We start from the raw sequence: 27,106 nt of genomic DNA, 5'->3' as shown, positions 1-27,106 counted from the left end.
AATATCCTTTCCAGACATTTTCTTATACTTACATGGTTTTTTAAAAAATGTTAAATACTTGGGGCGCCTGGGTGGCGCAGTCGGTTAAGCGTCCGACTTCAGCCAGGTCACGATCTCGCGGTCCGGGAGTTCGAGCCCCGCGTCAGGCTCTGGGCTGATGGCTCAGAGCCTGGAGCCTGTTTCCGATTCTGTGTCTCCCTCTCTCTCTGCCCCTCCCCCGTTCATGCTCTGTCTCTCTCTGTCCCAAAAATAAATAAACGTTGAAAAAAAAATTAAAAAAAAATGTTAAATACTAAAAAAAAAATTTTAATGTTTATTTATTTTTGAGAGAGCGAGCATGAGTGGAGTAGGGACAGAGAGCCAGAGAACCAGAGAGACACAATCTGAAGCAGGCTCCAGGCTCTGAGCTGTCAGCACAGAGCACGAGGCAGGGCTCAAACCTATGAACCGTAAGATCATGACCTGAGCCAAAGTCGGACACTTAACTGACTGAACCACCTGGGCGCCCCACTTATGCACATTCCCAAACAAAAATGGGGCTGTGCTATTTATCTATATAAGTACCTTATTATTTTTTTTACCGAAAAAGCAGACATTCTTCCATGGCATTTAGGGTTGCCAGACATAGCAATTAAAAATAAATATTATACCCTGTGAATATTGAATTTTAGATAAATAGTGGATAATATTTTAAATACAAATATGTCCCTACTATGTTCCTTTTACCTGGAAACCCCAGTGGCAGTATACTTACCTAATTCTTTTGAAAAACTGTTTGCATAATATTCCAATGTGTCATATTTAGCCTTTGCCTATTGATGAGGGTGCTCTTTTGGTCAAGGTGTTCATCATCATTCTTATTAATTCATAAAGTCTCTTAAATTTGTGTGTACCTTAATCTTTAATTGTTCAAACTTCTCTCATTCAATTCAGCAAACATTAACCCAACTACAGCAGGAAAAACCTGGGCTTTGGATCCCTGGCTCTGCTTCTTACCAGATAATTAAATTTCTTGAGCCTCAGTTTCCTCATCTATAAAATGGGAATAGGAATATCTGCTCTGCAGGATTAGAAATAACGTATATACAACCCCCAGAACAGTGTCTGCAGAGAATGGAAGCTTAAGAGATAAACCATTGTTTAAGGTAATGTTAAGATCCTGTGGTAGGTGCTAAGAGGCTAAGGAATAAACAGAATTAAAGAAATATATTCCTGATATTGTTTGCTTACTTTGTATTTTGATACAATTGCAAACTTATTGGAAAGTTGCAAGAATAGAACAGAACAAGGAACTCCCACACACCTTCCACCCAGATTCACTAATTCCACATTTTGCCCTATCATCATCATCATCGTCATTCTCTATCTCTCTCTCTGCTTTTCCAAGAACAGGGACATTCTTTTACATAACCAGTTTCATGATCAAAATTAGGAAATTTAATAAATTCCCAAAGTAGTTTTCAAAATCAAATTTCTAAGGTATTTTAATAGTTTTTTTTAGAGCTATCTCCTTTTCTAGCAGGACTATGGCCCAAAACTTAATTTTGTGTGGCTTCCCAATTTCTCTTGGATGGGATACAGGAATGTTTTTTAGCTTGGGGTCGTCTAACCTGGGCTTAGTCAGGAAAGCAGCATTGCTATGAAGGACTGAAGCCTTTGCTTCCCCGTCCCCACTGATGACTTAGCCACATGTAGTGCTGACATCCAGGCATCCATTCTGCCACCACAGAAGCACAGTTCCTACCCTGCTTTGCCAAGCCTGGATTCTCCTATGCTGGTGGAGTGGCTGCTTGGTCTTTCTCTGAAATGCACATCTGCTCATCTCCCTCTCCTGGTCAGCACCCCACCCAACTCTAGCCTGGCACACAAGGCCCTTCAAGGTGAGTCTCCGCTTACCTGCTCTTCCTTTCTTGCCACACCCCCTGTTCCCTGTGTTCTACCCAACCCCGTGTTCTGCCTTTCTCTGAAGAGACTTGTATTTTCTTGCCTCTGTGCTTCTGCATACATACCTTGCCCTGCTGTCTGGGGAATGTTCTTCCCTTGTCAGATTTTTTTTTTTTTCTTTTCTAAAGGCCTAACTCCAGTACAAAATATTTCATTCCCCTGGTCAGAAATTATTCTTCTCCTCTTTGAGCTCTAATCAGCATTGCTGTGTGCACTGATACTTAGTACTTTTGTGTGGCCCTTTATTAGAGTTGGTTGTCTATGAATTTGAATCTGGCTCTTCTGTCTGTGAGCTAGAGAAGCCACATCTCGGGCAGAAGCCACATCTCTTTTATTCCTTTCTCTGGCATTGCCCTGAACAGAGGGTCTGGCATAGGGTAGGCACTGGTGACTGATGGAAGAATGAATAGCACATATTACCCTGAGTGAGAGGGCAGACATTTGGATTAGAGATGATGTATGTAAGTGCACATTATCTGCTCAAAAAAATCATAGTGGATTTTATTATTGCTGCTAATGGTGTAATTACTGGTAGAGACGTTACATCCCAAATGGCCAGACCCACCCAGTTAAGTGACTCATGAAACAGGGAGCGGCACAATCGTAATCCGACCTCTTTCTTATTGGAAATAGGCCGGCAGAGGATCAGCCACTTCCTTCAGGCCTCGCAACTCAGAGCCCTGCCTCCTTGTACTGAACTGTTTTGCCTTGTGGCATAATTACTCTCCTTAATTCAGCAATATCCAAACTCTTTAAAATATGTATACTCAAAATAATTTTGAAAAAGTAGACATCTAAATTTTCTCCTAATTTTGAATGGTCAAAGGATGTAATTTTTGGATTATTATAAATATTTCTTTAAAAAGCTGGATTATTATGTACATTTTAGAATAAAGCTGTAACATCACTCCTTTAAACATCCACTTCCACTGGACTGGAAATACTGAGTGATTTGATACCCACCATCATCCATTAAAAAGTTACACAAATAAAAATACACAGCTTCTTTTTCTTCTTCTTCTTTTTTAATGTTTATTATTTTGAGAGAGAGAGAGAGAAAGTGAGCACACAAGAGGGAGTAAGGGAGAGAGAGAGGGAGACAGAATTCCAAGCAGGCTCTGTGATGACAGCACAGAGCCATACCGGGTTTGATTTCACCAACTGTGAGATTATGACCTGAGCCAAAATCAAGAGTCCAACACTCAACCAACTGAGCCACCCAGGCACCCCCACAGCTTCTTTTTAACACTTCTTCATTTCTCCTTTTTTCTCCCCTCCTGACTCATATTTCTATTCTATCTTAATGTAATTTTTTCTGCTTGAAAACCTCTTATCCAGCACCCTATTTTACTTCATTGCAGTAAAAAATTATATATGTATAACATATATGTATATAATTAATATAATTATATGTAAATACACGTGTGTACAATATATTATATATAATATCTTCATGTTATATACTAATATTGTATATTATATATTATATATTGTACACATAGAGAGGAGCCAAGATGGTGGAACAGCACGGAAGCTTTTTGTTTATCTTGCGTCCATGAAATACAGCCAGACCAACACTAAACCATCCTACACACCTAGAAAACTGATTGGAAGATTAACACAACAATCTGTACAACCTGAACCACAGAATTCCGCAGGTATGCAACACAAAGAGCTGAACTTGGGGAGCAAGAAGAACTGAACTTGGGGAGCAAGAAGCCACGAAACATAGGGAACCCCTTTTGCGGGCAGAGAGAGGGCAGAGACTGTGGAGGGGGGAAGCATATGGGAAAAGCACCCCTCCCCAAAAGTAGCTGGAGAGAAAGTGGAAAATTGGAAACAGCCACAGGGACTAAACTAAAAAGGGAGAAAGGAGAAAGGAGAGGGTTTAAATTCCATTAAGACTGTAAACAAGGGGAGCGCAAAGGCTGCAACTCTGCAGCTCGATACCTGGAGGTGCTCTGGTGGGAAGGACGAATCCCCAGGAACAGAGTGGGGTCCGGGAGGTTCTCAGGCCACACGGGGAAAAGCGGTTCCACTTCTGGAAGGACATTTGGTAGAGACTGTTGAAGCCACCTGGTCCCAGCAGACCCCAGAAGGCAGCCACATTCGCTGGTGCTGGGGCAAGGTCGTTGACGGAGAAGCCTGGTGCCAGATGTGTGCTGTGATTTTCCATAATCCCTGAAACGCTGATGCTACACTGTCTCGTGATCTTTTTTGGGGGCGGGCTGGCACCTGGCCGCAGTCTCAGGGCACCAGCAACAGCACTATCCAGTGGGCATTCCAGCTGACATTCGGCCATTGCTCATTCGGCCATTGCTCGGTGAGACCCTCCTGCAGGGGGGCGGAACGGGTCAAACTGCAGTCCTTCCGAAGTAAGGGATTGGGGAAAACAGCCGCATCTGAGACAAAACTTGGGAGAGAAGTACTGCCTGGGGCCTGGTCACGGAGAGTGGAAAAGCGGGGAATGGATGAGAGCTGAAGATGGAGGACCAGTGTGTGACTGCTGATCCGGGAGAACAGACTGGGTAGCTGGGTGGCGCCATTTTCACCATTCTTGCGCATGCGCACCTGCGGGCACCGCAACAATCCACCCCAGTAGGCTAGCAGCGCCATCTAGTGGAGAACAGAGCTGTTACACTGAGCCCCACCCAACCGGGCCAACTTTGCTCTTCAAGAAAACAAACCTCACCGCCGGATTAATTTATGGACTATAAAGAGCTACATGGATTGACCTCTAGGGGAAAATGAAGCAATTTCAGTCCTACTTCAATCTGTTAGCGGGTTCATCTATTCAATTTTTTTTTCTTTTTCCTTTTTCTCTTTTACAATTTTTTTCTTGAATACAGAAAGAGAAAAAACTCAATATTTTCAATTTTTATTAAAAATATGTCTTTAATTTTTATTACTATATTTTTTACTTTTGTGTAAATTTTTTCAAATTCTACTTCCATCATTTTATTTTAGTCTACTTCAGTGTACTCACCTTTTCAAATTTTCAAACAATTTCCTGTTTTTTCTTTTTCTTTTTTCTCTTTTTCATTTCTTTTTCTTGAATGCAGAAAGAGAAAAATTTCCTTTTTACTTTCAATTTCTTTTTTAAAAATTTTATTTAATTTTTATTACTATATTTTTTGCTTTTATGTAAATGTTTTCAAATTCTATCTTACTCCCATCATTTTATTTCAGTCTACTACAGTGTATTCACTTTTTCAAATTTTCAAACGATTTCTTTTTTCTTTTCTTTTTTTATCTTTTTTCTTTTTCGTTTCTTTTCTTTCTTCTTAAATACAGAAAATGAAAAAATTCATATTTCTTTTTAATTTTTATTAAAAATATTTTTCTTTAATTTTTTCTACTACTTTTGTGTATATTTTTTCAAATTCTACTTTACCCACATCATCCATTTTAGTCTACTTTACTGTATTCATTTTTTCAAATTCTTAAATGATTTCCTTTTTTTGTTCTACCCCTCCCTTTTTTTTTTCGTTTCTCTAATCTGTCAAACCACTTTCAACACCCAGACCAAAACACACCTAGGATCTAGCATCATCTATTCGATTTTTGTGTGTGTGTTTTTAATTTTTAATTTTAACATTTTTTAATTTTAATTTTTTTAATTTCAATTTTTCTACCTCGTTAATTCCTTTTCTCCCTTCAAAATGACAAAATGAAGGAATTCACCCCAAAAGAAACAGCACAAAGAAATGACAGCCAGGGATTTAACCAACACAGATACAAGCAAGATGTCTGAACCAGAATTTAGAATCATGATAATAAGAATACTAGCTGGAGTAAAAAATAGATTAGAATCCCTTTCTGCAGAGATAAAAGAAGTAAAAAATAGCCAGAATGAAATTAAAAATGCTATAACTGAGCTGCAATCATGGATGGATGCGGTGGCAGCAAGGATGGACAAGGCAGAACAGAGAATCAGTGATATAGAGGACAAACTTATGGAGAATAATGAAGCAGAAAAAAAGAGGGAGACTAAGGCAAAAGAGCATGATTTAAGAATTAGAGAAATCAGTGACTCATCAAAAAGGAACAACATCAGAATCCTAGGGGTCCCAGAGGAGGAAGAGAGAGTAATAGGGGTAGAAGGGTTATGTGACCAAATCATAGCAGGAAACTTTCCTGACCTGGGGGAAGACAAAGACATCAAAATCCAGGAAGCACAGAGGACCCCCATTGGATGCAACAAAAACCGACCATCAACAAGGCATATCATAGTCAAATTCACAAAGTACTCAGGCAAGGAGAGAATCATGAAAGCAGCAAGGGAAAAAAAGTCCCTAACCTACAAGGGAAGACAGATCAGGTTTGCAGCAGACCTGTCCACAGAAACGTGCAAGGCCAGAAAGGAGTGGCAGGATATATTCAATGTGCTGAATCGGAAAAATGTGCAGCCAAGAATTCTTTATCTGGCAAGGCTGTCATTCAAAATAGAAGGAGAGATAAAAAGTTTCCCAGACAAACAAAAATTAAAGGAGTTTGTGACCACTAAACCAGCCCTGCAAGAAATTTTAAGGGGAACTCTCTGAGGGGAGAAAAGATGAAAAAAAAAAAAAAATATATATATATATATATATATATATATATATATATATATATAAATAAATAAATACCAAAAGCAACAAAAGATTAGAAAGGACCAAAGAACACCACCAGAAACTTCAACTCTACAAGCATCATACTGGCAATAAATTCATATCTTTCAGTACTCTAAACGTCAATGGACTCAATGCTCCAATCAAAAGACATAGGGTAACAGAATGGATAAGAAAACAAGATCCATCTATATGCTATTTACAAGAGACCCACTTTAGACCTAAAGACACCTACAGATTGAAAATAAGGGGATGGAGAACCATCTATCATGCTAATGGTCAACACAAGAAAGCCGGAGTAGCCATACTTATATCAGACAATCTAGACTTTAAAATAAAGCCTGTATCAAGAGATGCAGAAGGGCATTATAATCAAGGGGTCTATAGCCAAGAAGACATAACAATTGTAAACATTTATGCACCAAATGTGGACGGACCCAAATATATAAATCAATTAATCACAAACATAAAGAAACTTGATAGTAATACCATAATAGTAGGAGACTTCAACACCCCACTCACAGCAATGGACAGATCATCTAATCAAAAAATCAACAAGGAAACAATGGCTTTGAATGACACATTGGACCAGATGGACTTAACAGATATATTCAGAACATTTCATCCTAAAGCAGGGGAATATACATTCTTCTCCAGTGCACATGGAACGTTCTCCAGAACAGACCATATACTGAAACACAAATCAGCCCAAGTAAGTACAAAAAGATCGAGATCATACTGTGCATATTTTCAGACCACAATGCTATGAAACTCGAAAACAACCATAAAAAATAATTTGGAAAGGTAACAAATACTTGGAGACTGAAGAACATCCTACTAAAGAATGAATGGGCTAACCAAGAAGTTAAAGAAGAAATTAAAAAGTATATGGAAGTCATTGAAAATAATAGCACCACAACCCCAAACCTCTGGGATGCAGCAGAGGCAGTCATAAGAGGAAAGTATATAGCAATCCAGGCCTTCCTAAAGAAGGAAGATCACAGATACAGAACCTAACCTTACGCCTTAAGGAGCTGGAAAAAGAACAGCAAATAAAACCCAAAACCAGCAGAAGATAGGAAATAATAAAGATTAGAGCAGAAATTAATGCTATCGAAACCAAAAAAAAAAACAAAAACAAAAACAAAAAAACAGAACAGATCAATGAAACCAGAAGCTGGTTCTTTGAAAGAATTAACAAAATTGATAAACCACTAGCCAGTTTGATCAAGAAGAAAAAGGAAAGGACCCAAATAAGCAAAATCAAGAATGAAAGAGGAGAGATCACAAGCAACACAACAGAAATAACAATAACAAGAGAATATTACGAGCAATTATATGCCAATAAAATGGGCAATCTGGAAGAAATGAACAAACTCCTGGAAAAATATACACTACCAAAACTGAAACAGGAAGAAACAGAAAATTTGAACAGACTCATAACCGGTAAGGAAATTGAATTAGTAATCAAAAATCTGCCAAAAAACAGGAGTCCAGGACCAGATGGCTTTCCAGGGGAATTCTACCAAACATTTAAGGAAGAGTTAACACCTATTCTCTTGAAGCTGCTCCAAAAAATAGAAATGGAAGGAAAACTTCCAAACTCTTTCTATGAAGCAGCATTACCTTGATTCCAAAACCAGACAGAGACCCCACTAAAAAGGAGAACTATAGATCAATTTCCCTGATGAACATGGAAGCAAAAATCCTCAACAAGACATTAGCCAACTGGATCCAACAATACATTAAAAAAATTATTCACCACGACCAAGTGGGATTTATACCTAGGATGCAGGGCTGGTTCAATATCCACAAAACAATGTGATTCATTACATCAATAAAAGAAAGGACAAGAACCATATGATCCTCTCAATAGATGCAGAGAAAGCATTTGACAAAATACAGCAAACTTTCTTGGTAAAAACCCTCAAGAAAGTAGGGATAGAAGGATCATACCTTGAGATCATAAAAGCCATACATGAACGACCCAATGCTAATATAATCCTTAATGGGGAAAACCTGAGAGCTTTCCCCCTAAGGTCAGGAACAAGACAGGGATGTCCACTCTTGCCACTGTTATTCAACATAGTATTGGAAGTCTTAGCCTCTGCAATCAGACAACACAAAGAAATAAAAGGCATCCAAATCGGCCAGGAGGAGATCAAACTTTCACTCTTCACAGATGACATGATACTCTATATGGAAAACCCAAAAGATTCCACCAAAAAACTGCTAGAACTGATTCATGAATTCAGCAAAGTTGCAGGATATAAAATCAATGCACAGAAATCGGTTGCATTCCTATACGCCAACAATGAAGCGACAGAAAGAGAAATCAAGGATTCAATCCCATTTACAGTTGCACAAAAAAACCCATAAAATACCTAGGAATAAATCTAACCAAAGAGGTGAAAAATCTATACACTGAAAACTATAGAAAGCTTATGAAAGAAATTGAAGAAGACACAAAGAAATGGAAAAAGATTCCATGCTCCTGGATAGGAAGAATAAATATTGTTAAAATGTCAATACTACCCAAAGCAATCTACATATTCAACGCAATCCCTATCAAAGTAACACCAGCAAAAAAACCCCACCAGAGCTAGAACAAATAATCCTAAAATATGTATGAAACCAGAAAAGACCCCGAATAGCCAAAGCAATCTTGAAAAAGAAAACCCAAGCAGGAGGCATCACAATTCCAGACTACAAGCTATACTGCAAAGCTGTAATCATCAAGACAGTATGGTACTGGCACAAGAACAGACACTCGGATCAATGGAACAGAAGAGAGAACCCAGAAATGGACCCACAAACGTATGGCCAACTAATCTTTGACAAAGCAGGAAAGAATATCCAATGGAATAAAGACAGTCTCTTCAGCAAGTGGTGCTGGGAAAACTGGACAGCGACATGCAGAAGAATGAACCTGGACCACTTTCTTACACCATACACAAAAATAAACTCAAAATGGATGAAAGACCTCAATTTAAGACAGGAAGCCATCAAAATCCTCAAGGAGAAAGCAGGCAAAAAGCTCTTTGATCTTGGCCGCAGCAACTTATTACTCAACACGTCTCCAAAGGCAAGGGAAACAAAAGCAAAAATGAACTACTGGGACCTTATCAAAATAAAAAGCTTCTGCACAGCAAAGAAAACAATCAGCAAAACTAAAATGTAACCGACAGAATGGGAGAAGATATTTGCAAATGACTTATCAGATGAAGGGTTAGTATCCAAAATCTATAAAGAACTTATCAACCTCAACACCCAAAAAACAAATAATCCAGTGAAGAAATGGGCAAAAGACATGAATAGACACTTCTCCAAAGACATCCAAATGGCCAAATGACACATGAAAAAATGCTCAACATCACTCATCATCAGGGAAATACAAACCAAAACCACAATGAGGTACTACCTTACACCTGTCAGAATGGCTAACATTAACAACTCAGGCAACAACAGATGTTGGTGAGGATGCGGAGAAAGAGGATCTCTTTTGCATTGTTGGTGGGAATGCAAGCTGGTGCAGCCACTCTGGAAAACAGTATTGAGGTTCCTCAAAAAACTAAAAATAGAACTACCCTACGACTCAGCAATTGTACTACTAGGCATTTATCCAAGGGATACAGGTGTGCTGTTTCCAAGGGACACATGCACCCCCATGTTTATAACAGCACTATCAACAATAGCCAAAGTATGGAAAGAGCCCAAATGTCCATCGATGGATGAATGGATAAAGAAAATGTGGTATATATACAATGGGAGTATTACTTGGCAATCAAAAAGAACAAAATCTTGCCATTTGCAACCAGGTGGATGGAACTGGAGGGTGTTATGCTAAGTGAAATTAGTCAGTCAGAGAAAGACAAAAATCATATGACTTCACTCATATGAGGACTTTAAGAGACAAAACAGATGAACATAAGGGAAGGGAAACAAAAATAATATAAAAACAGGGAGGGGGACAAAACAGAAGAGATTCATAAATATGGAGAACAAACTGAGGGTTTCTGGAGGGGTTGTGGGAGGGGAGATGGGCTAAATGGGTAAGGGGCATTAAGGAATCTACTCCTGAAATCATTGTTTCACTATATGCTAACTAATTTGGATGTAAATTTTAAAAATTAAAGTTAAAAAAATTATATATTGTACACATATATATTGTACACACATATATATTTGTATATAATTATATTAATTATACATATATTACATATTATGTACATAATTTTAAAAGAAATTTAACATTAATTATTGAGAGACAGAAAGATACAGAGCATGAGCATGGGAGGGGCACAGGGAGGAGGAGACGTGGAATCTGAAGCAGGCTCCACTGCTTTGAGGTGTCAGCACAGAGCCCGTCACGGGGCTGGAACTCACAAACTGGGAGATGGTGACCTGAGCCGAAGTCGGACGCTTAACCAACTGAGCCACCCAAGGCGCCCCTATATATAATGTTTTACTGCAATGAAGTAAAATAGAGTGCTGGATATATATAATGTATACTATATATATATGTATATACACACACACACACACACACACATATATATATTGTACAAATGTTATATATAGTACACATATATATTGTATATATAATTTGTTACTGCAATGAAGTAAAATAGGCATATACAATATAAGTAAAATAATAAATACCATATATACAATATATGTTATATATTATACAAATATATATTATATATGGGTAGGTAGAGCAGAGAATTTTTAGGGCAGTGAAACTACTCTGTATGATACTATAATGGTGGATACATGTCATTATACATTTGTCTAAACTCATAAAATGTACACACCAAGAGGGAACCCTGATATGAACTATGGTCTTTGGGTGTCAATGTAGGTTCATCAGTTGGAACGAATGTACCACTTTGGTGATTTGATGAGGGATATTAATAATGGGGGTGGCTATGCATGCGTGGGAGCAGAGTGTTTAGGAGCCCCTCAAACTTCCTGTGAACCTAAAACTGCTCTAAAAGTCAGGTCTATTTTAAAAATACATATGCAGGGGCACTTGGGTGGCTTAGTCAGTTAAGCCGTGGACTTCGGCTCAGGTCATGATCTCACAGTTCCCGAGCTCAAGCCCAGCGCTGGGCTCTGTGCTGACAGCTGAGCCTGGAGGCTGCTTTGGATTCTGTGTCTCCCTCTCTCTCTGCCCCTCCCCCACTCACACTCTGTCCTCTCTCTCTCAAAAATAAACATTAAAAAAATTTTAAAAATGCATATGCAAATTTATACTTAATGTTCTTTCCTGTGGCTATAATTTTTAATTTTTTCTTCCAGATAGAGTTACCATTACCATTGTAATTCATACAGCAATGAAAATCACATAAATAATGACCAGATAGTGAACTGTTTAAGAAAGATTTCCAGTGTGATGCTGGGTTAGTGATTTTGGTACCCTTAATAACCTAAAGGACAATTAATTTGGTCCCTGAGGGTTTTACCGCTGGTGGCAATACCTTTTAGTGTGATTTGGAGCGGTGAGAGTATACTAGTATTTGATGGGTGAGAGAAGGGCCACTAGGCAAGGGGAGGACGAAATGAGAACCATAAAGACCAGCGACTTTTCTGCAGATCAATTTTAGGAAGCAGGGCGTAAGAAGGTAGAATTATGTGGAAACTTTGTACGTCCACGCCCCCTGCAGACTCTTTACATACCCTCCGGTGAAGGCGTACCCCGTCGGAAGACCAATACGTCACGTCACAGGGCCTCGCCTAGTCGGAGAAAAACTGGCCGCCCGGTTCCCTGCCCAGCCCTTCCGGTCCCGGTTAGAGCGCGCCCGCGCGTCCCCGTCTCACCCGTTCCCGGCGCCGCGCGAACCCCCGCCGCGCCCCGCCCCTTCCGGCCCGGGAGTTTTGATTTCCTTGGCGGGCGGAAGCGGCCAGAACCAGACGATTCCAAAGCTTACCAGGGGCTCTGGGCGCTCGCTGCTTCGCTCGGGACGGCTGGCCGCCTTCTGTGTGCTTCTACCCGGCCCCGCCCCCCCGGCTCTCCACCCCTCTGCCCCTCAGGTCAGTGTCTCCCGCCGTAGATGAGGGCCAGGGTCGGAGCTATGCGCGGCGTGGGGGAGTGGCGGCGCGAGCCGGGCTTGTTCTTGGCTCTCCGGAGACTGGAGAATTTCCCCGGAACCCCACCTTGCGAACCCACTTCCCGGTTGATATAGTCAGCCTTTCCGACGCCCCAGTTTTCTCCTTTGTGAGTGGGGATAATGATCCTACCTACCTCAGGGTTACTGAGGTGCAGGCAAAGCGTTTGCCGCTGAGGAGACTGCGAGAGTTGTGAATTTCCATGCCTGCCACGTTTCCGTGACCCTGTCTCCGCGAAAAGAAGTTGAAGGAAGGGTTCCAAATTAATTCTGTTCGTACAACCCAGTTTACTGGGGCAGTGCAGTTCAAAAGGAAATGTGTTGTGTGTTACCACCCCCTTTTCAGAGTCCAAATCCTTCCTCTTCCTTCGCCTTCCCAAAGTAGTGGCTTAAGAGGCTCACGCAAAAAGGGATATGCCCTGACTGCCAAAGCAGTAAAAGGAGCAGCACCACCAAGAAACCGGTGGGAAAAAGGGAAACTCCTAGAGGCGAGCGTCCCAGGCAAGCACCTTGGATGAATAATCATACTTGAGCTTTACCTTTGGTATTTCTCTTTGGTGGTGGAACGGGGTAAAGTGGCGGTGGGTTTCAGAGGTACCTGGAGTTTTGCTTAGAAGCCAGTTTCCCCTTTTTTGTTCATATTTTGGTTTCTGTTTACTGTGTTGTTTGGGAGAAATCAGAAACTCCTTTACTACACCCTCACGGGCTTGTTTCACCAGTGGATCTATCTTTCCTCCTTATCTACTGTGGACCCACCAGATGGGCAAATGAGTCCCTGAACGTCTTTAGGAATGAATGCCTCTTCGTTGGTGCTCTCAGAAGCCAATGCAAGGGAGCAAGACAGGATGTTAAATGTATCAATTACAAGGCCACATTATAAGCTATTCAGTATTCTACTTCTCATTTGAAAGATCTTCAGCATCAGTATCTTACCAAGCTCATAGATGAAGTAAATGTATTACCCAGCAAGTAATAGCATAGACCAAATAATACTATTAGTAGGAAATTGCCCCTAATTTGTTGCTCTTCTGTAAAATTTAATAATAAACCTATTATCTAAGCAGTGCTTGTTTCCTCAGGGAAGTGCAACATCCCAATTGTTTATGCCCCAGTTCTTCTATTTAGTCACACTCAGAGGACGTTCAGGTAACTGATTGGAGTCTAGTTTTCTTCGTTATCCACAGGTGAGAGGCTGCTTGCCACATTGATCATACATCACCTTTAAGCAGATACAGAATTGGGTTCCTCCAGCCCTGTTCTTCTTGTGTTGTATATTTCCAAACTTTTGAGGATAAACAGGGCACTTAAGAATATTTGCAACCAGCTCCACATCCACAAAATTTGAAAACCAAGTAAAATCTGTTGTCATTAAAGCAGTTTGCCACGCAAACACCAGTTTTCTTCCAAAAGCAGCAAAAATGATGATCCCTGGATTCAGTAGATATAATTTAGGCCCACGTTTGTATTACTCATCCAAAAGCATGGTGTAATAGGAGGGTGGGGGGAGTAGATAAAAAGGAAAGAGAAAGGGAAGGTGCGTGGTTCCATCTTAAATTGGCACAAGTTGATCTCTGCTAGTTGACTCGAGGCCATGACCTGGAAGTTCAAAACTCACTTGGGAGAAATCTATTAAGAAAAGTTAATGGTGAATTCTTACATTCCTCATCGGGGTATGTGACTTTCAACATCATACAAATGATTTTCTCCTTTTGAGCGTGGCAATTGGAATCGCCCAGTCCTTTATATGGAATTATATATGGGCAGTGGTGGCAAGTAGGATTCTTACATTTTGTGAAGCTTTTGCCCATTTCCATTTCTTTGTCTTTAGGCTTTGAAATGTCTCTTTGTGTTTCCTCTTTAACCCATGTGTTCTCAATACCCAGTATTAGTTGGGCTTTGCTCTCTAATGAACCTGATTGTCTACTTTTATAGCAGGCAACTTTGTAAACAGATTTATAGCCTGACCTTCCCCCATTTCTAATCTGCTCTTTGTCCTCTCCCTCATGAAGATCCCAAAGATTTCCTTTCTTTTTCTTTCCTTTCTTTCTTTTTTTTTTTTTTTAAAGATTTTATTTTTCAGTAATCTCTACACCCACTGTGGGGCTCAGATTCACAACTGTGAGATCAGGAGTCGCATGCTTCACTGACTGAGCCAGTCCAGGCACCCCAGGAGCCCAAAGATTTTTTTATGTTGACTATACCTTTACTGCTGTTGTTGCCTATTTTGAAATTTCTTAGTTCCTATGTTTCCTGCCTTTTTGGGGTGGTTCCACTTCATTCCCATCTTTGCCCCGCTGACAAATACTCTTTTAAAGATTTCTTAATTAGTACTGCTGTTAAGGATATATTTTATCCTGTGCCTTAGGTGCCAGTGAGAATAAATATGACCACTGTGATATCTCCTTGCCTGAAGTAACTTGCCACTCCAGTGGAAGTAGAACTGTTCCATTGTGGGGGCACCTGGGTGGCTTTGACTCTTGATCTCAGCTCAGGTCATGATCTTGTGGTTTGTGAGTTTGAGTCTGGCTCTCTGCTAATGGTGCAGAGCCTGCTTGGGATTCTGTCTCTCTTAATCTCTGCCCCTCCCCTGCTTGTGCTCTCTGTCTCTCTCTCAAAATGAATAAATAAACTAAAAAAAAGTTCCTTTGTATATCCCCAACTTTACTGTGGCCTGACGTTGCTTCTTCTGTTGCCCAACCCCATTCATGCAGGTTCAGCTAGATTAAAAATTCAGTCTGCTTATTAAGTTGGTCCAGTGCCGTCTCTTCCTAGGAAATGGCTACTCTTTATTGGATCAGAATGTCTTTTGCCCATGATCTTTATCTTTCTTGCTATAATAGCTTTGACATTGAAATTAAAACTATTTTTTTTTTAAGGCTGATGTTTTTCCTTGAGTTTGAATTTCCCTTCCAGAGCTTCTGCTATAGCATTCTGTTCACTGACCAAATTTTTGAAGGCTTTATACTCACTGACCATAATTTATCTTTTATCTCTAAGCAAAATGATTCATGGAATCAGAGTGCTTTATGCATTTTAAAAGGAGATTTAAAAGGATTTTTGAAAAAATGTCCTTTGAGGCTCCTGGGCTTTTTTTGATTATTTCATTCAGTTTTTTCTCTACTTTGATTTAAGAAGATGCCCATCCTCACTGTGTTAAGGACCTCCTTTTCTAAAATTTTTTTTAATGTTTATTTTATTTTTGAGACAGAGACAGCAAGCGAGCATGAGCGGGGGAGGGGCAGAGAGAGAGACACACACAGAATCCAAAGCAGGCTCCAGGCTCTGAGCTGTCAGCACAGAGCCCAATGTGGGACGTGGGGCTCGAACTTGGCAACCGTGAGATCATGACCTGAGCTGAAGTTGGACGCTCAACCAAATGAGCCACCCAATCACCCCTCTCCTTTTCTTTTATAAACTTACCACACTTCTGAGGTTGAACGTGCATTCTAGATCTTCCAAAGTCATGACCGTTATTAAGGCTTAGTAACATGCTGGCCACTCAGCTCTGGATGAGACAGGACGAAGAACAGAGAATGTGAAGGTAGTGAACATGGTGCTGGCCGCCCATCAATCTGAGCCTTCGGTGGCTTGCTAGAGGTCTGCCTGTCGGTGAAGGGAGACTATCTGGTTCTAGAAATGAGCGCCAATACCAGGTGTTCACTACTGAGAGGCAGTAATGAAGTTTCCAGGTGGAACTTGCTTCCCAAGTCCCAGTTGGATATGCATGTACTCACTTAATTTTTGAAATGTTAGCGAGAATGGGTCTGAGGATCCTGAACCCTATTCTGTCACAGCTACTCCACTGCTAAGTCACCAAGGGAGATTTGTGCATAGGGGTGAGGCCAGGCAAAGGGAGGATTTCATCTCTAGCTGGGCATTGGCTTCAAACCCCTTTGTGAACTTTAGAGTCCTGGTGTGCTGTGCTGGCCTAGATGGGACATTCTTTGTGCCTGACTCAGTGATCTCCGCTTTCCTGGGCCTTCTGATTCCTGCTTGGCTTTCTAAGGGGTGTCAGGGCATCTCCTCCCAAGGTGAAATCCCTAGTCCTGTCCTTCCATACCACCCTCCGGAAAGGAGAGTCCCTTGAAGAAACCATTTCTCTGTAGGTTCAGAGATCTTTCACCCCATGTCTACTCATAATGAAAGCTCCACTTTGCAACGCCAGAACTCATGTCCTAGGACTTGACCTATATATAAATGCGCACTTTTAGAAAATTTTAGAAATCTGCTTCCTAGAAATTATCTTTTACTATTTTACCTTTTTCTTCCTTCTTGGCTTCTATGAAACGGTATTCTTTTAATTCTTACTTTTCTGTTTCTTTCTGCCTTTTCCCGCTCCTAGATATAGGTCTGGTGTGGGCAAGACCTTAGCTGTCTGCATTTTAAAGATTTGTCTTTCACTTTTAAGTCTTTGTACTAACTGTAACTGATTTTGTGTGTGGTGTGAGAGAGAGATCCAGTATTCTTTTTTTTTCATGTGGCTAACCCATTGTCCCTGCTCCAAATCTGCATTTCCATTTGCTGGTACCTCTAAAAGCAGTTTCAGTTCAGTACATGTCAACTTTTTTTTTTTTCCCCTGGAATCTTTGCACCTAAAATTCCCTCTTTTCCCAGTGCTCATCTTCTCATTCTTTTTGGGCTAATGACTCCTGTTAAGGTCTATCGACCAAAAACCACTAAGAACACATCTGTAGTAAAAAATATTAGGTGTAGTAAGCTTGCTGCAGCAAGAGAAACCATACTTACTAGGAATTGAGAAGGGCCTTCTAGGATCTGAGTTTATGGTGGTGATTTTAAGAAAGGATTAGGGAAGCAAGAACCCATTTTAGAATGGATACTGTCAAAGAGCTGGGGCATTTCAGCACATGGGTATCTTAGGAAGCAAGAGGTGGGAGGATGTCATGGATGAGAAAACAGCAATCAATGTAAGAAAGGATTATTATTTTAACCACCTCCAATTTGATTGCCTGAGGGCTGATTTTCTTTTTCTCACTTTTCATCCTTTGAATCGGATCTTGACTTAAATATTACCGTCTCAGCAACCCATTCTCACCATTGTTGCTTATTTCTTTCCCAGTACTTATGACAAATTTTAATTATTTGCTTACTGTCTTTTCCGCTAGAATGCGAGATTCATGAGGGCAGGAACCACCTTTCTTTCCTTCTGCATTTTAAGGCTTAGTGCAAAGCGCAGGTCTGGCACAGCATAGGTGCTCAGTAAACACATCTGTATGATAAATGAATAAACAAAAATTCAGGGTTGACAGTCTGATTGCAGTAGCACTTCTGTCAGATACTGCTAATCTCTAGTTAAAATCAACTAAGAGCATATCTTCCACAAATAAGACAAAGCTGATAAGAGTGTGACCTTATGCAGTCATGTACACAATAGGGCCCTACTTGTCCTTGTTTTTTTTTTAGATTCTACCTTATTTTAAAATGCAGGAAGACAAAATCAAACAATATCTACCAAAGACGTTTTTACAACTAATTTTTATATATTTTTTGTTACATGCTTGAAAGTATAGCTGACCCTGAACAACATGATTTTGAAATGTGTGAATCCACTTATACATGGATTTTTTTTTTGGTAAATAGGGTATAATACTGTAAATGTATTTTCTCTTCCTTATGATTTTCTTTTTTTTTTTAAGTTTATTTATTTATTTTGAGAGAGAGTGCATGTGAGCAGGAGGTGGGGGAGAGAGAGAGAGAGAGAGAGAGAGAGAGAATGAATGAATGAATCTCATGCAGGCTCTGTGTTCCACACAGGGCACAGAGCTCCACATGGGGCTTGATCCCACGAACCTTGAGATCATGACCTGAGCCAAAATCAAGAGTTGGACACTTAAGTGACTAAGCCACCCACATGCCCCTTCCTTATGATTTTCTTAATCAATTTTCTTTTTTCTAGCCTACTTTATTGTGAGAATATAGTATATAATGCATATGAAATACAAAATATGTGCTAATTAACTATGTTATTGATAGGGCTTCCTGTCAACAGTAGGCTGTTCGTAGTTAAGTTTTAGGGTAGTCAAAAGTTATATGTGGATTTTCAACTCTGCAAGGGAGTTGGTGCCCTTTACCCCTGCATTGTTCGAGGATCAACTGTATATGTAACATACATAAGTTGAGCATAGCAATAAAATATGTATCTCATATATTTTTTTAATTGTATATCATTGGAATCTTAATTTGCATTTCCCTGATAACTAATAAAATTGAATGTTTTTTCATGTTTTTATTGGTCCTTTGTGTTTCTTTATGAAATGCTTTTTATTTCATTTGCTTATTTTTTCTTTTGGGTTGCCTTCTATATTGTATATAGTATGTTCTGGATAAAAACCCATTGTTTATAAGTGTTACAAATATTTTCTCACATTTATGATTTTCGTTTTTTTTAAGGATGTCTTTAAATGGGCAAAAGTTCTTAGTTTTAACATTTTTTTTTATGATTAACACTTTATTTAAAAGATTCTCTTCTGTCCTGAAATCATGACAATATTCTTTAAAAATTTTTTAAAGTTTATCTTGCATATATAAGTCTTTGCTTGATCTAGAATTGATTTTTATGTGTGGTATGAGATAGGAATCCAGGTTTTTTGTTTGTTTGTTTGTTTTTTTACCATATAGTAAATCAGGTTTTTTTTGGGTATCATTTATATGCCTAAGACTTATTTATATTTGCACTTATAAGGTAATCTCATAGTAGTTCCTTTTTCGGTCATATACTATTTCTGTCTTACAGGTTCCTTTTGTGATTTTGTAGAAACTTCCAGGAGGACTATGAAAGATTATGATGAACTTCTCAAATACTATGAATTATATGAAACTGTTGGGACAGGTAATCTTTTTTCTTTCCTGGAGGCAGAGGACAGATCAACTATTTGGGAATAATAGTGCATTTGGGCAGTCATGAGCTTTTCAGTTTAACCTGTGTAGTTTTAAAATTCTTCAACTTACTTTAGAAAGAAAAAGCAGAGCAAGAGAGGAGAACAGTAGCAGGGGCCTTGTAGGTCATTTTATTTAGAATAAAAGTCACTGGAGAGTTTTGAGCCAAGGAATGATCTATCTGATTTTGTTTCTGCTTTTTTCTTTTTTTAAAAATTTTTTTATGTTTTAATTTTATTTTTGAGACAGAGACGGTGTGAGTGAGGGAGGGGCAGAGAGAGAGGGAGACACAGAAGCCAAAGCAGGCTCTAGGCTCTGAGCTATCAGCACAGAGCCCGATGCAGGGCTCGAACTCATGGACTGTGAGATCATGATGTGAGCCAAAGTCAGACGCTTAACCAACTGAGCCAACCAGGCACCCCTGACCTTTGTTTTTAAGGGTTACTCTAGCTGCTTGGCTGTGAAAAGATTAGCTGGGAAAGGCAGGGGTAGAAGCACAGATATGTTAAGAGATTATTGCATTAATTCAGGTGAGTGATGGTAGAGAATATGGTGACTTGGATGAGGGTGATAGCAGTGAAGGTAGTGAAAGGGGTGTGATTCTGTACGTATGTGTGTTTTAATTTATTGAGGTATAAGGGTAAAATATGCAAAGTGCATTAGTCTTGATGGAGTTTTTTGTTTTTTGTTTTTTAATTTTTTTTTTAACGTTTATTTATTTTTGAGACAGAGAGAAACAGAGCATGAAAGGGGGAGGGTCAGAGAGAGAGGGAGACACAGAATCTGAAACAGGCTCCAGGTTCTGAGCAGTCAGCACAGAGCCCGACACGGGGCTCGAACTCACGGACCGTGAGATCGTGACCTGAGCTGAAGTCGGACACTTAACCGACTGAGCCACCCAGGCGCCCCTGGAGTTTTTTTTTTAATGTTTGTTTATTTTGAGAGAGAGAGAGTGAGAGACCATGTGCGTGTGCGCACAGGGGAGGGGAGAAAGAGAGGGAGAGAGAGAATCCCAAGCAGGCTCTGTGCTGGGGGACCCAGTCTCACAAATCGTGGGATCATGACCTGAGCCAAAATCAGCGTCGGATGCTTAACCAACAGAGCCACTCAGGCGCCACTTGATGGAGTTTTACAAACACGTCCACCTATATGTTCCATGCTCAGATCAAGACAGATTTCTAGTCAATACCTGTCTGTTTGCCCCAAGGTAATGACTGATGTATTTTGAAGACAGAGCCAGTGGGATTTGTTAATGGGTTGGGTATGTAGTGGGAGACAAAAGAGAAGGGCTAAGGATGGCTTCCAGGTTTTTGGAAAATGTTGAGTTGCCATTTACTGAGATGGGGAAGACCATAGCAGGGACCACCAGAGCTTCTTTTTATTTATTTATTTTTAATGTTTATTTATTTTTGAGAGGGGGGCAAGGGGCAGAGAGAGGGGGTCAGAGGATATGAAGCAGGCTCTGTGCTGACAGCAGAGAGCCCAACATGGGGCTTGAACTCACAAACTGTGAAATCATGACCTGAGCCAAAGTCAGATGCTTAACTGACTGAGCTACCTGGGTGCCCCAGGAGCTTCTTTTTCAAAATATGAAGTTGGCAGTTTGTTTTAGATACCAAAGTGTAGACATTTATCTAGCATTTGATCCAGTTTTGAAAAATCATATCCTTTTGATTCAGTTTTATTTATTTAAAAAAAAATTTTTTTTTAATGTTTACTTATTTTTGAGACAGAGAGAGACAGAGCGTGAACAGGGGAGGGGCAGAGAGAGAGGGGGACACAGAATCTGAAACAGGCTCCAGGCTCTGAGCTGTCAGCACAGAGCCCGACACGGGGCTCGAACTCACAGACCGTGAGATCATGACCTGAGCCAAAGTCCGACGCTTAACCGACTAAGCCACCCAGGCTCCCCTGATCCAGTTTTAAAACAGTAGATGTTTCCCATTGTCTTTTATCTCAACAACTTTATATTGTGTTGTAGCAGTTTTAATTATAAAGCAAATTTATTTGCAATGTTACTTGTAAAGCAAATTTCTAAACAGTGAATTCCGTTTTCCTACTTCTTCATTACAAAGTTAAAGATTCTATCGTGGTAAAAATCTTCAGCTAGACATCGGATGAGGAGAGGTTAAAGTCATGGCTAGTGCTTTGGGAGCGATAGGAAGAAAGAGCCACAAACTTCCAGGAAAATATGGATTTATAGAGCTTTTTAGAAGCATATGGAGGGGCACTAGGCTGGCTCAGAGCATGCAACTTTTGATCTCGGGTTCAGTTTGAGCCCCATGTTGGGTGTAGAAATTACTTAAACATAAAATCTTAAAAAAAATAAAATAAAAGCATGTGGAGAGGTATTTGTGCCTGAGTCCTCAGGTTGCTCTGATGATGATTTTAGGTTACTCTTGCTTATCTCTTCGTAACACATTTTTCTATACTTAGGTGGCTTTGCAAAGGTCAAACTTGCCTGCCATATCCTCACTGGAGAAATGGTAGCTATAAAAATCATGGATAAAAATGCACTAGGGGTAAGTTAAAATTATTTAAAAAATATCTATAGATCAGTTTTGTAAATTAAAACCTGAATTTGCTCTATGTTCTAGTTACTACTTTCATTAGAATGATCTTTCTATAGCTTGTTGGGCTTGTTTTTTAGATTGCAAGTTATGTATAAATCTCTGGTTTTAAAAAGTAATCTGGGGAAGGGGTTACTTTGTCCTTAATTTTAATGCCAGGCCATGGTACATATCTGGTCTGTGTAGTCCATTTTCCTACAGATGTTTCATAGTATTACAGGTGTTCCTGGATATTAATATCTCCTGTACCTTCTCACGATCCCCTTACTAAGTGTTGATCTCTTTTATGATAGATAGATGTGAGTTCTAGAATTTTATTCAAATTGACGTTCGAAGTTATATCATTAAGTCCTTTTTGTAATCAGCCTCTTGCTCATATACATGGGTGTTTCCAGGACTGGGCTGATTGTTACCTCCTGAAACAGCTCATTCAATATGTGGTTTTGGTTTTAATGTACATAAAGTTTATTGTTTTTATATTAAGGGAAGATGGGTCTCTTTTGATGGTCTTTTGGGCCTATTAAACCCTTTCTAGTGTTTGAAGTCACCCTGAGTGGTCTTTTGTTTCTAATTTTTTTATTGTTGCTCATATCATTTGGTTTCTTAGTTTTGGTCTCCTGCTGAGAATTTACTAGTCTCTTTGTATATATCTGTGGCTGTTTCTTCTTTTTGTTTAAAAAAAAATTTTTTTTAATGTTATGTGTCTTTGAGAGAGAGAGTGTGAGCAGGGGAGGGGCAGAGAGAGAGAGACAGACAGGGAGACAGAATACGAAGCAGGCTCCAGGCTCCAAGCTGTCAGCACAGAGCCTAATGCAGGGCTCAAACCCAAATACTGCGAGATCATGACCTGAGCAGAAGTCTGACACTTAACCTAACTGACTGAGCAACCTAGGCACCACTGTTTCTTTTTTTTTGAAGATAAATTAGAAAACAGTAAAAAAGTTTTTTTCTCTAACCAAAAATCTGAGTGTTAAACATTTTTTTTCTTGTGGATTGAGTTAGCATTATAACTATTAGTAGTGTACCACTGAGTAAAACAACACAAACATTTTATAAATGTTGGTAATTATCAAACATAAAAAGTAACATTTTTTAATTTAGTGAAGATTTTAATAAAGTAAGATTTTTTAATTAGACACATAGGACTTTTTTTTGGACTCCCTTGTTGGAATGAGACAGAATTTAACATCAAGTGTTCATATCTATTTACTTTTATTTTTTTCTTATTTTTTATTTTTAAGGATGTAAGTGTTGGTTAACATGAATAAATAAGTCAGAGAGAATGTGAGGAGTTCTAGTACAGCAGTGTCCCTCAATTCTTTGAACTACTTCCAAATTATATGCCAAAATACAGTGACCTAATCAGAAATTATTTCTAATAATCCGTCAACTGACAATTCAGGCTCTCCTTCAATTTTTTTTTAAGTTTATGTATTCATTTATTTTGAGAGTGTGTGCGCATAAGCCAGGGAGGTAACAGAGAGAAAGAAAGAGAGAATCCCAAGTAGGTCCCACGCTTGCCAGCACAGAGCCCAAATCAGGGCTTAATCTCACAAACTGAGAGATCATGACCTGAGCCAGGATCAAGAGTTGGAAGCTTAACTGACTGAGCCATCCAGGCACCCCCCTGGAATGCTAACCTAAGGGGTTCTGAGACTGTTTTGATTTTTCTGGACATTGTATTATTCACCCATATCAAACTGTCTTTCATAAAACCCTCAAGGCCTTTCTTTATGTACACACAGATAATTTTTGTTGTATTTTTCTGTGCTGTTGAACAATTTGGCTATTGGTTGCTTTTGCTACTCAGTATTAAAGCTTTTGTTATTGGTGCTTGGAGCACTTCCAAAATAGGTTTATTGCTCATGTACTGTGTTTTGTCACAGAGTGATTTGCCCCGGATCAAAACGGAGATTGAGGCCTTGAAGAACTTGAGACATCAGCATATATGTCAACTCTACCATGTGCTGGAGACAGCCAACAAAATATTCATGGTTCTTGAGGTTAGTAGTATGGTCTAGAGACTGAAAGGTATTTGGTTTCTGTCTTAGTCCACTTGGGCTGCTATAACAAATATCACAGACTGAGTAGTTTATGAACAACAGAAATTTATTTCTCATAGTTCTGAAAGCTGGGAATTACAAAATTAAGGGGCTGGCATGGTCAGGTGAGGGCCTTCTTCCTGATCCATAGCTGGCACCTTCTTGCTGTGTCCTTAACGGTAAGAGGGACCAAGGGATCTCTCTGGAACCTCGTTTATAAGAGTCCACTTATACACAGATTTTTTTCAGTATGGTATTGTAAATGTATTTTGTCTTCCTTATGTGTTTCTTTTTTCCAGCTTGCTTTATTATAAGAATATAGTGTATAATACATGTAACATATAAAATATGTATTAATTGACTGTTTATGTTATTGGTAAGGCTTCCTGTCAACAGTAGGCTTTTAATAGTTAAATTTCAGGGAGTCAAAAGTTATGTGCATATATAAAAAATTTAAAAATAGAACTACCATATGATCCAGTAATTCCACTATTGGGTACTTACCGTAAGAATATGAAAACACTAATTCAAAAAGATATATGCACCCCTATTTTACAGCATTATTTATAGTAGTCAAATTATGGAAGCAGTCCAAGTGTCCATTGATAGACAAATGGATAAAGAATATATGGTATGTGTATGTACACACACATACACCACATGCGCACACACACTGTGGAATATTATTCTGCCATAAAAAAATGAAATCTTGTCATTTGCTACAACCTGGATGGATCTAAAGAGTATAATGCTAAGTGAAATAAGTCAGAGAAAGACAAATACCATATGATTTCACTCATGTGGAATTTAAGAAACGAACAAAAAAGAGACAAACCAAAAAACACTTTTTAAAAAGATTTATTTATTTTGAAAGAAGGAAAGAACAAGCGAAGGAGGGGCAGAGAGAGAGAGGGAGAGAGAGAGAATCCCAAGCAGGCTCTGCACTGTCAGCATGGAGCTTGATGCAGGGCTTGAATTCACAAACTGTGAGATCATGGCCTGAGCTGAAGAGTCAGACACTTAACTGACTGAACCACCCAGGTGCCCCTCTTAACTATAGAGAAAAACTGATGGTTACCAGATGGGAGGTGGGGGGGGGGGGGTGAAACAGGTGAAAGAGATTAAGAGTACTCTATCCTGATGAGTACTGAGTAATGTTTGGAATTGTTGAATCACTATATCCTACATCTGAAACTAATGTAACATATATGTTAACTATACTGGAATTAAAATTAAAAAAAAAGTTACATGCAGATTTTTGACTGTGAGAATGGTCAGCACCGCCAACCCCTGTGTTGTTCAAAGGTCAACTGTACTTACATACAAATCCCTACATGTATTTTAGGTGTGTGTGAATACATACATCTGTGTGTTTTCATATATATATAAATATATATACACACATAGGTGGCTTATTAGTTTCTGTCACACAAGTGGTTGCCTACTATAATATTCTGTACCTTTTTTTTTTTTTTTAATGCACTTAACATTTTAGCTTGGAGACCATCTGTGTATATTTGTAGAGGTTTTTAATGTTTTTGTTTCACTTCATTTTGCATTTCTTTCTTTGTGTATATAAAGTAGGCTGTTTATATAAATCTTATTGGATAGCATTTAAAAAATTGAGGTATAATTTTTATATGCTAAAATGCACACATTAGGTATACAGTTTGAAAAAGGTAGACATCTATGTACTTCCCACCCCAGCCTAGGGATAAAACGTATCCATTATGCCCGAAAGTTTTCTCCTGACCCTTTGAAGTTAATCCCTATAACCCTACCTGCCCACTGTACTTCTCAGTGACCAATGATTTGATTTTGGTCACCATAGGTTAGTGTTACCTGTTGTAGAACTTGATATAAATAGAATCATACAGTCTGTACTCTTTTGTGTTTGGTTTCTTTTGTTCAGCATAATGCTTTTTGCAAGTCACTGTATCAATGTATACTCTTTTATATCTTGCTTTTTCACTTAATACTGGAGATTGTTTCATATCAGTTTGTAAAGAGCTTCCTTTTTCTTATGGCTGCATAGAATTCCATTTTATAATGGAATTTAAATAGTGTGAACATATTTGGGTTGTTTCCAGGCTCTGTTACAAAACAATACTGCTGCAGTGGATAATCTTGAAAGTGTATCCTTTTTTAAAGATTTATTTTGTTTTTAGAGGGCGGGAGCAGAGGAGAGGGGTATGGGGGAGAGAGAGAGAGAGAAAGAGAGAAAGAGAGAATCCCAGGCAGGCTCCACACTCAGCATGGAGCTTGACACAGGACTTGATCCCATGACCCTGGGATCATGACCAGAGTTGAAATCAAGAGTCTGACGCTCAACCGACTTAGCCACCCAGGCACTCCCAAAGAGTATTGCTTTTGATGTTAGAGTATATCTGTAGGAACATTTTCTAAATGTGGAACTATGAGGTCAAAAGCTATAGATATCTGTGATTTTAATTGGTACTGCTAAGGTGAAATGAAATCTTGAAGGGAAACCCCAGTTTACAGAAAGGTAGAGTTGCTCTGGAGAAGGGATGGAAAGCTTAGAACTTTATATTCTGGTACCTCTTCTCCTGTAGCTTCTTATGAACCTCTGTAGAACTGGGCTCCTTCTGGTACAGACTAAATCTCTGGTCTTCAGGATGGAAAGCAATAATTGCTTCTGGGGTGCACCTGGCTGGCTCAGGTGGTAGAGCATGTGACTCTTAACCTTGGGTTGTGAGTTTGAGGCCTACATTGGGTATAGAGATTACTTAAAAATAAAATCTTTAAAAAAATCTTTAAAAAATTGTGCTTTTTAAAAATTGTTTTTGTTTTAGGGAACTACACTAAATATGAGTGCATTAAGATGAGAATGGGTTTTAATACTTTGCTATAAAAATATAAAACCCTGAGTGAACTTAAAAATCACAGCGTCAGGGGGTGCCTGGGTATCTCAGTCT

At 39.2% G+C, this 27,106-nt stretch overlaps 1 protein-coding gene and 1 long non-coding RNA gene across 5 annotated transcripts in view; one reads left to right on the top strand and one right to left on the bottom strand.

The window, feature by feature from the left end:
- LOC113593677 (uncharacterized) overlaps nucleotides 1–12,345 on the bottom strand; it is a 53,616-nt gene extending 41,271 nt beyond the window's left edge. For both annotated transcript variants that reach the window (XR_008291116.1, XR_008291117.1), the window contains exons 1-3: nucleotides 12,233–12,345; nucleotides 4,931–4,989; nucleotides 3,895–4,278 (exon numbers count right to left, since the gene is read on the bottom strand). This is a non-coding gene — a long non-coding RNA (uncharacterized LOC113593677). The remainder of the gene's footprint in view (nucleotides 1–3,894; nucleotides 4,279–4,930; nucleotides 4,990–12,232) is intronic.
- An 88-nt stretch (nucleotides 12,346–12,433) lies between these two features.
- MELK (maternal embryonic leucine zipper kinase) overlaps nucleotides 12,434–27,106 on the top strand; it is a 214,689-nt gene continuing 200,016 nt past the window's right edge. The window contains exons 1-4 of one of the 3 annotated variants that reach the window (XR_008291115.1): nucleotides 12,434–12,590; nucleotides 19,416–19,511; nucleotides 21,995–22,080; nucleotides 24,015–24,131. Coding sequence is in view for 2 of the 3 variants with exons in the window: in XM_027039452.2 (XP_026895253.2) it covers nucleotides 19,454–19,511; nucleotides 21,995–22,080; nucleotides 24,015–24,131 (261 nt within the window). In the remaining variant the exon portion in view is untranslated. The remainder of the gene's footprint in view (nucleotides 12,591–19,415; nucleotides 19,512–21,994; nucleotides 22,081–24,014; nucleotides 24,132–27,106) is intronic. The other 2 variants (XM_027039452.2, XM_015079477.3) reach the window with 2 other exon arrangements.

Source organism: Acinonyx jubatus, chromosome D4, assembly GCF_027475565.1.
Source record: "Acinonyx jubatus isolate Ajub_Pintada_27869175 chromosome D4, VMU_Ajub_asm_v1.0, whole genome shotgun sequence".
In the NCBI taxonomy this organism is placed as follows: Eukaryota; Metazoa; Chordata; class Mammalia; order Carnivora; family Felidae; genus Acinonyx; species Acinonyx jubatus.
Note: the sequence above shows the minus strand (reverse complement) of the source record. Positions and strands in the feature narration are given on the sequence as shown.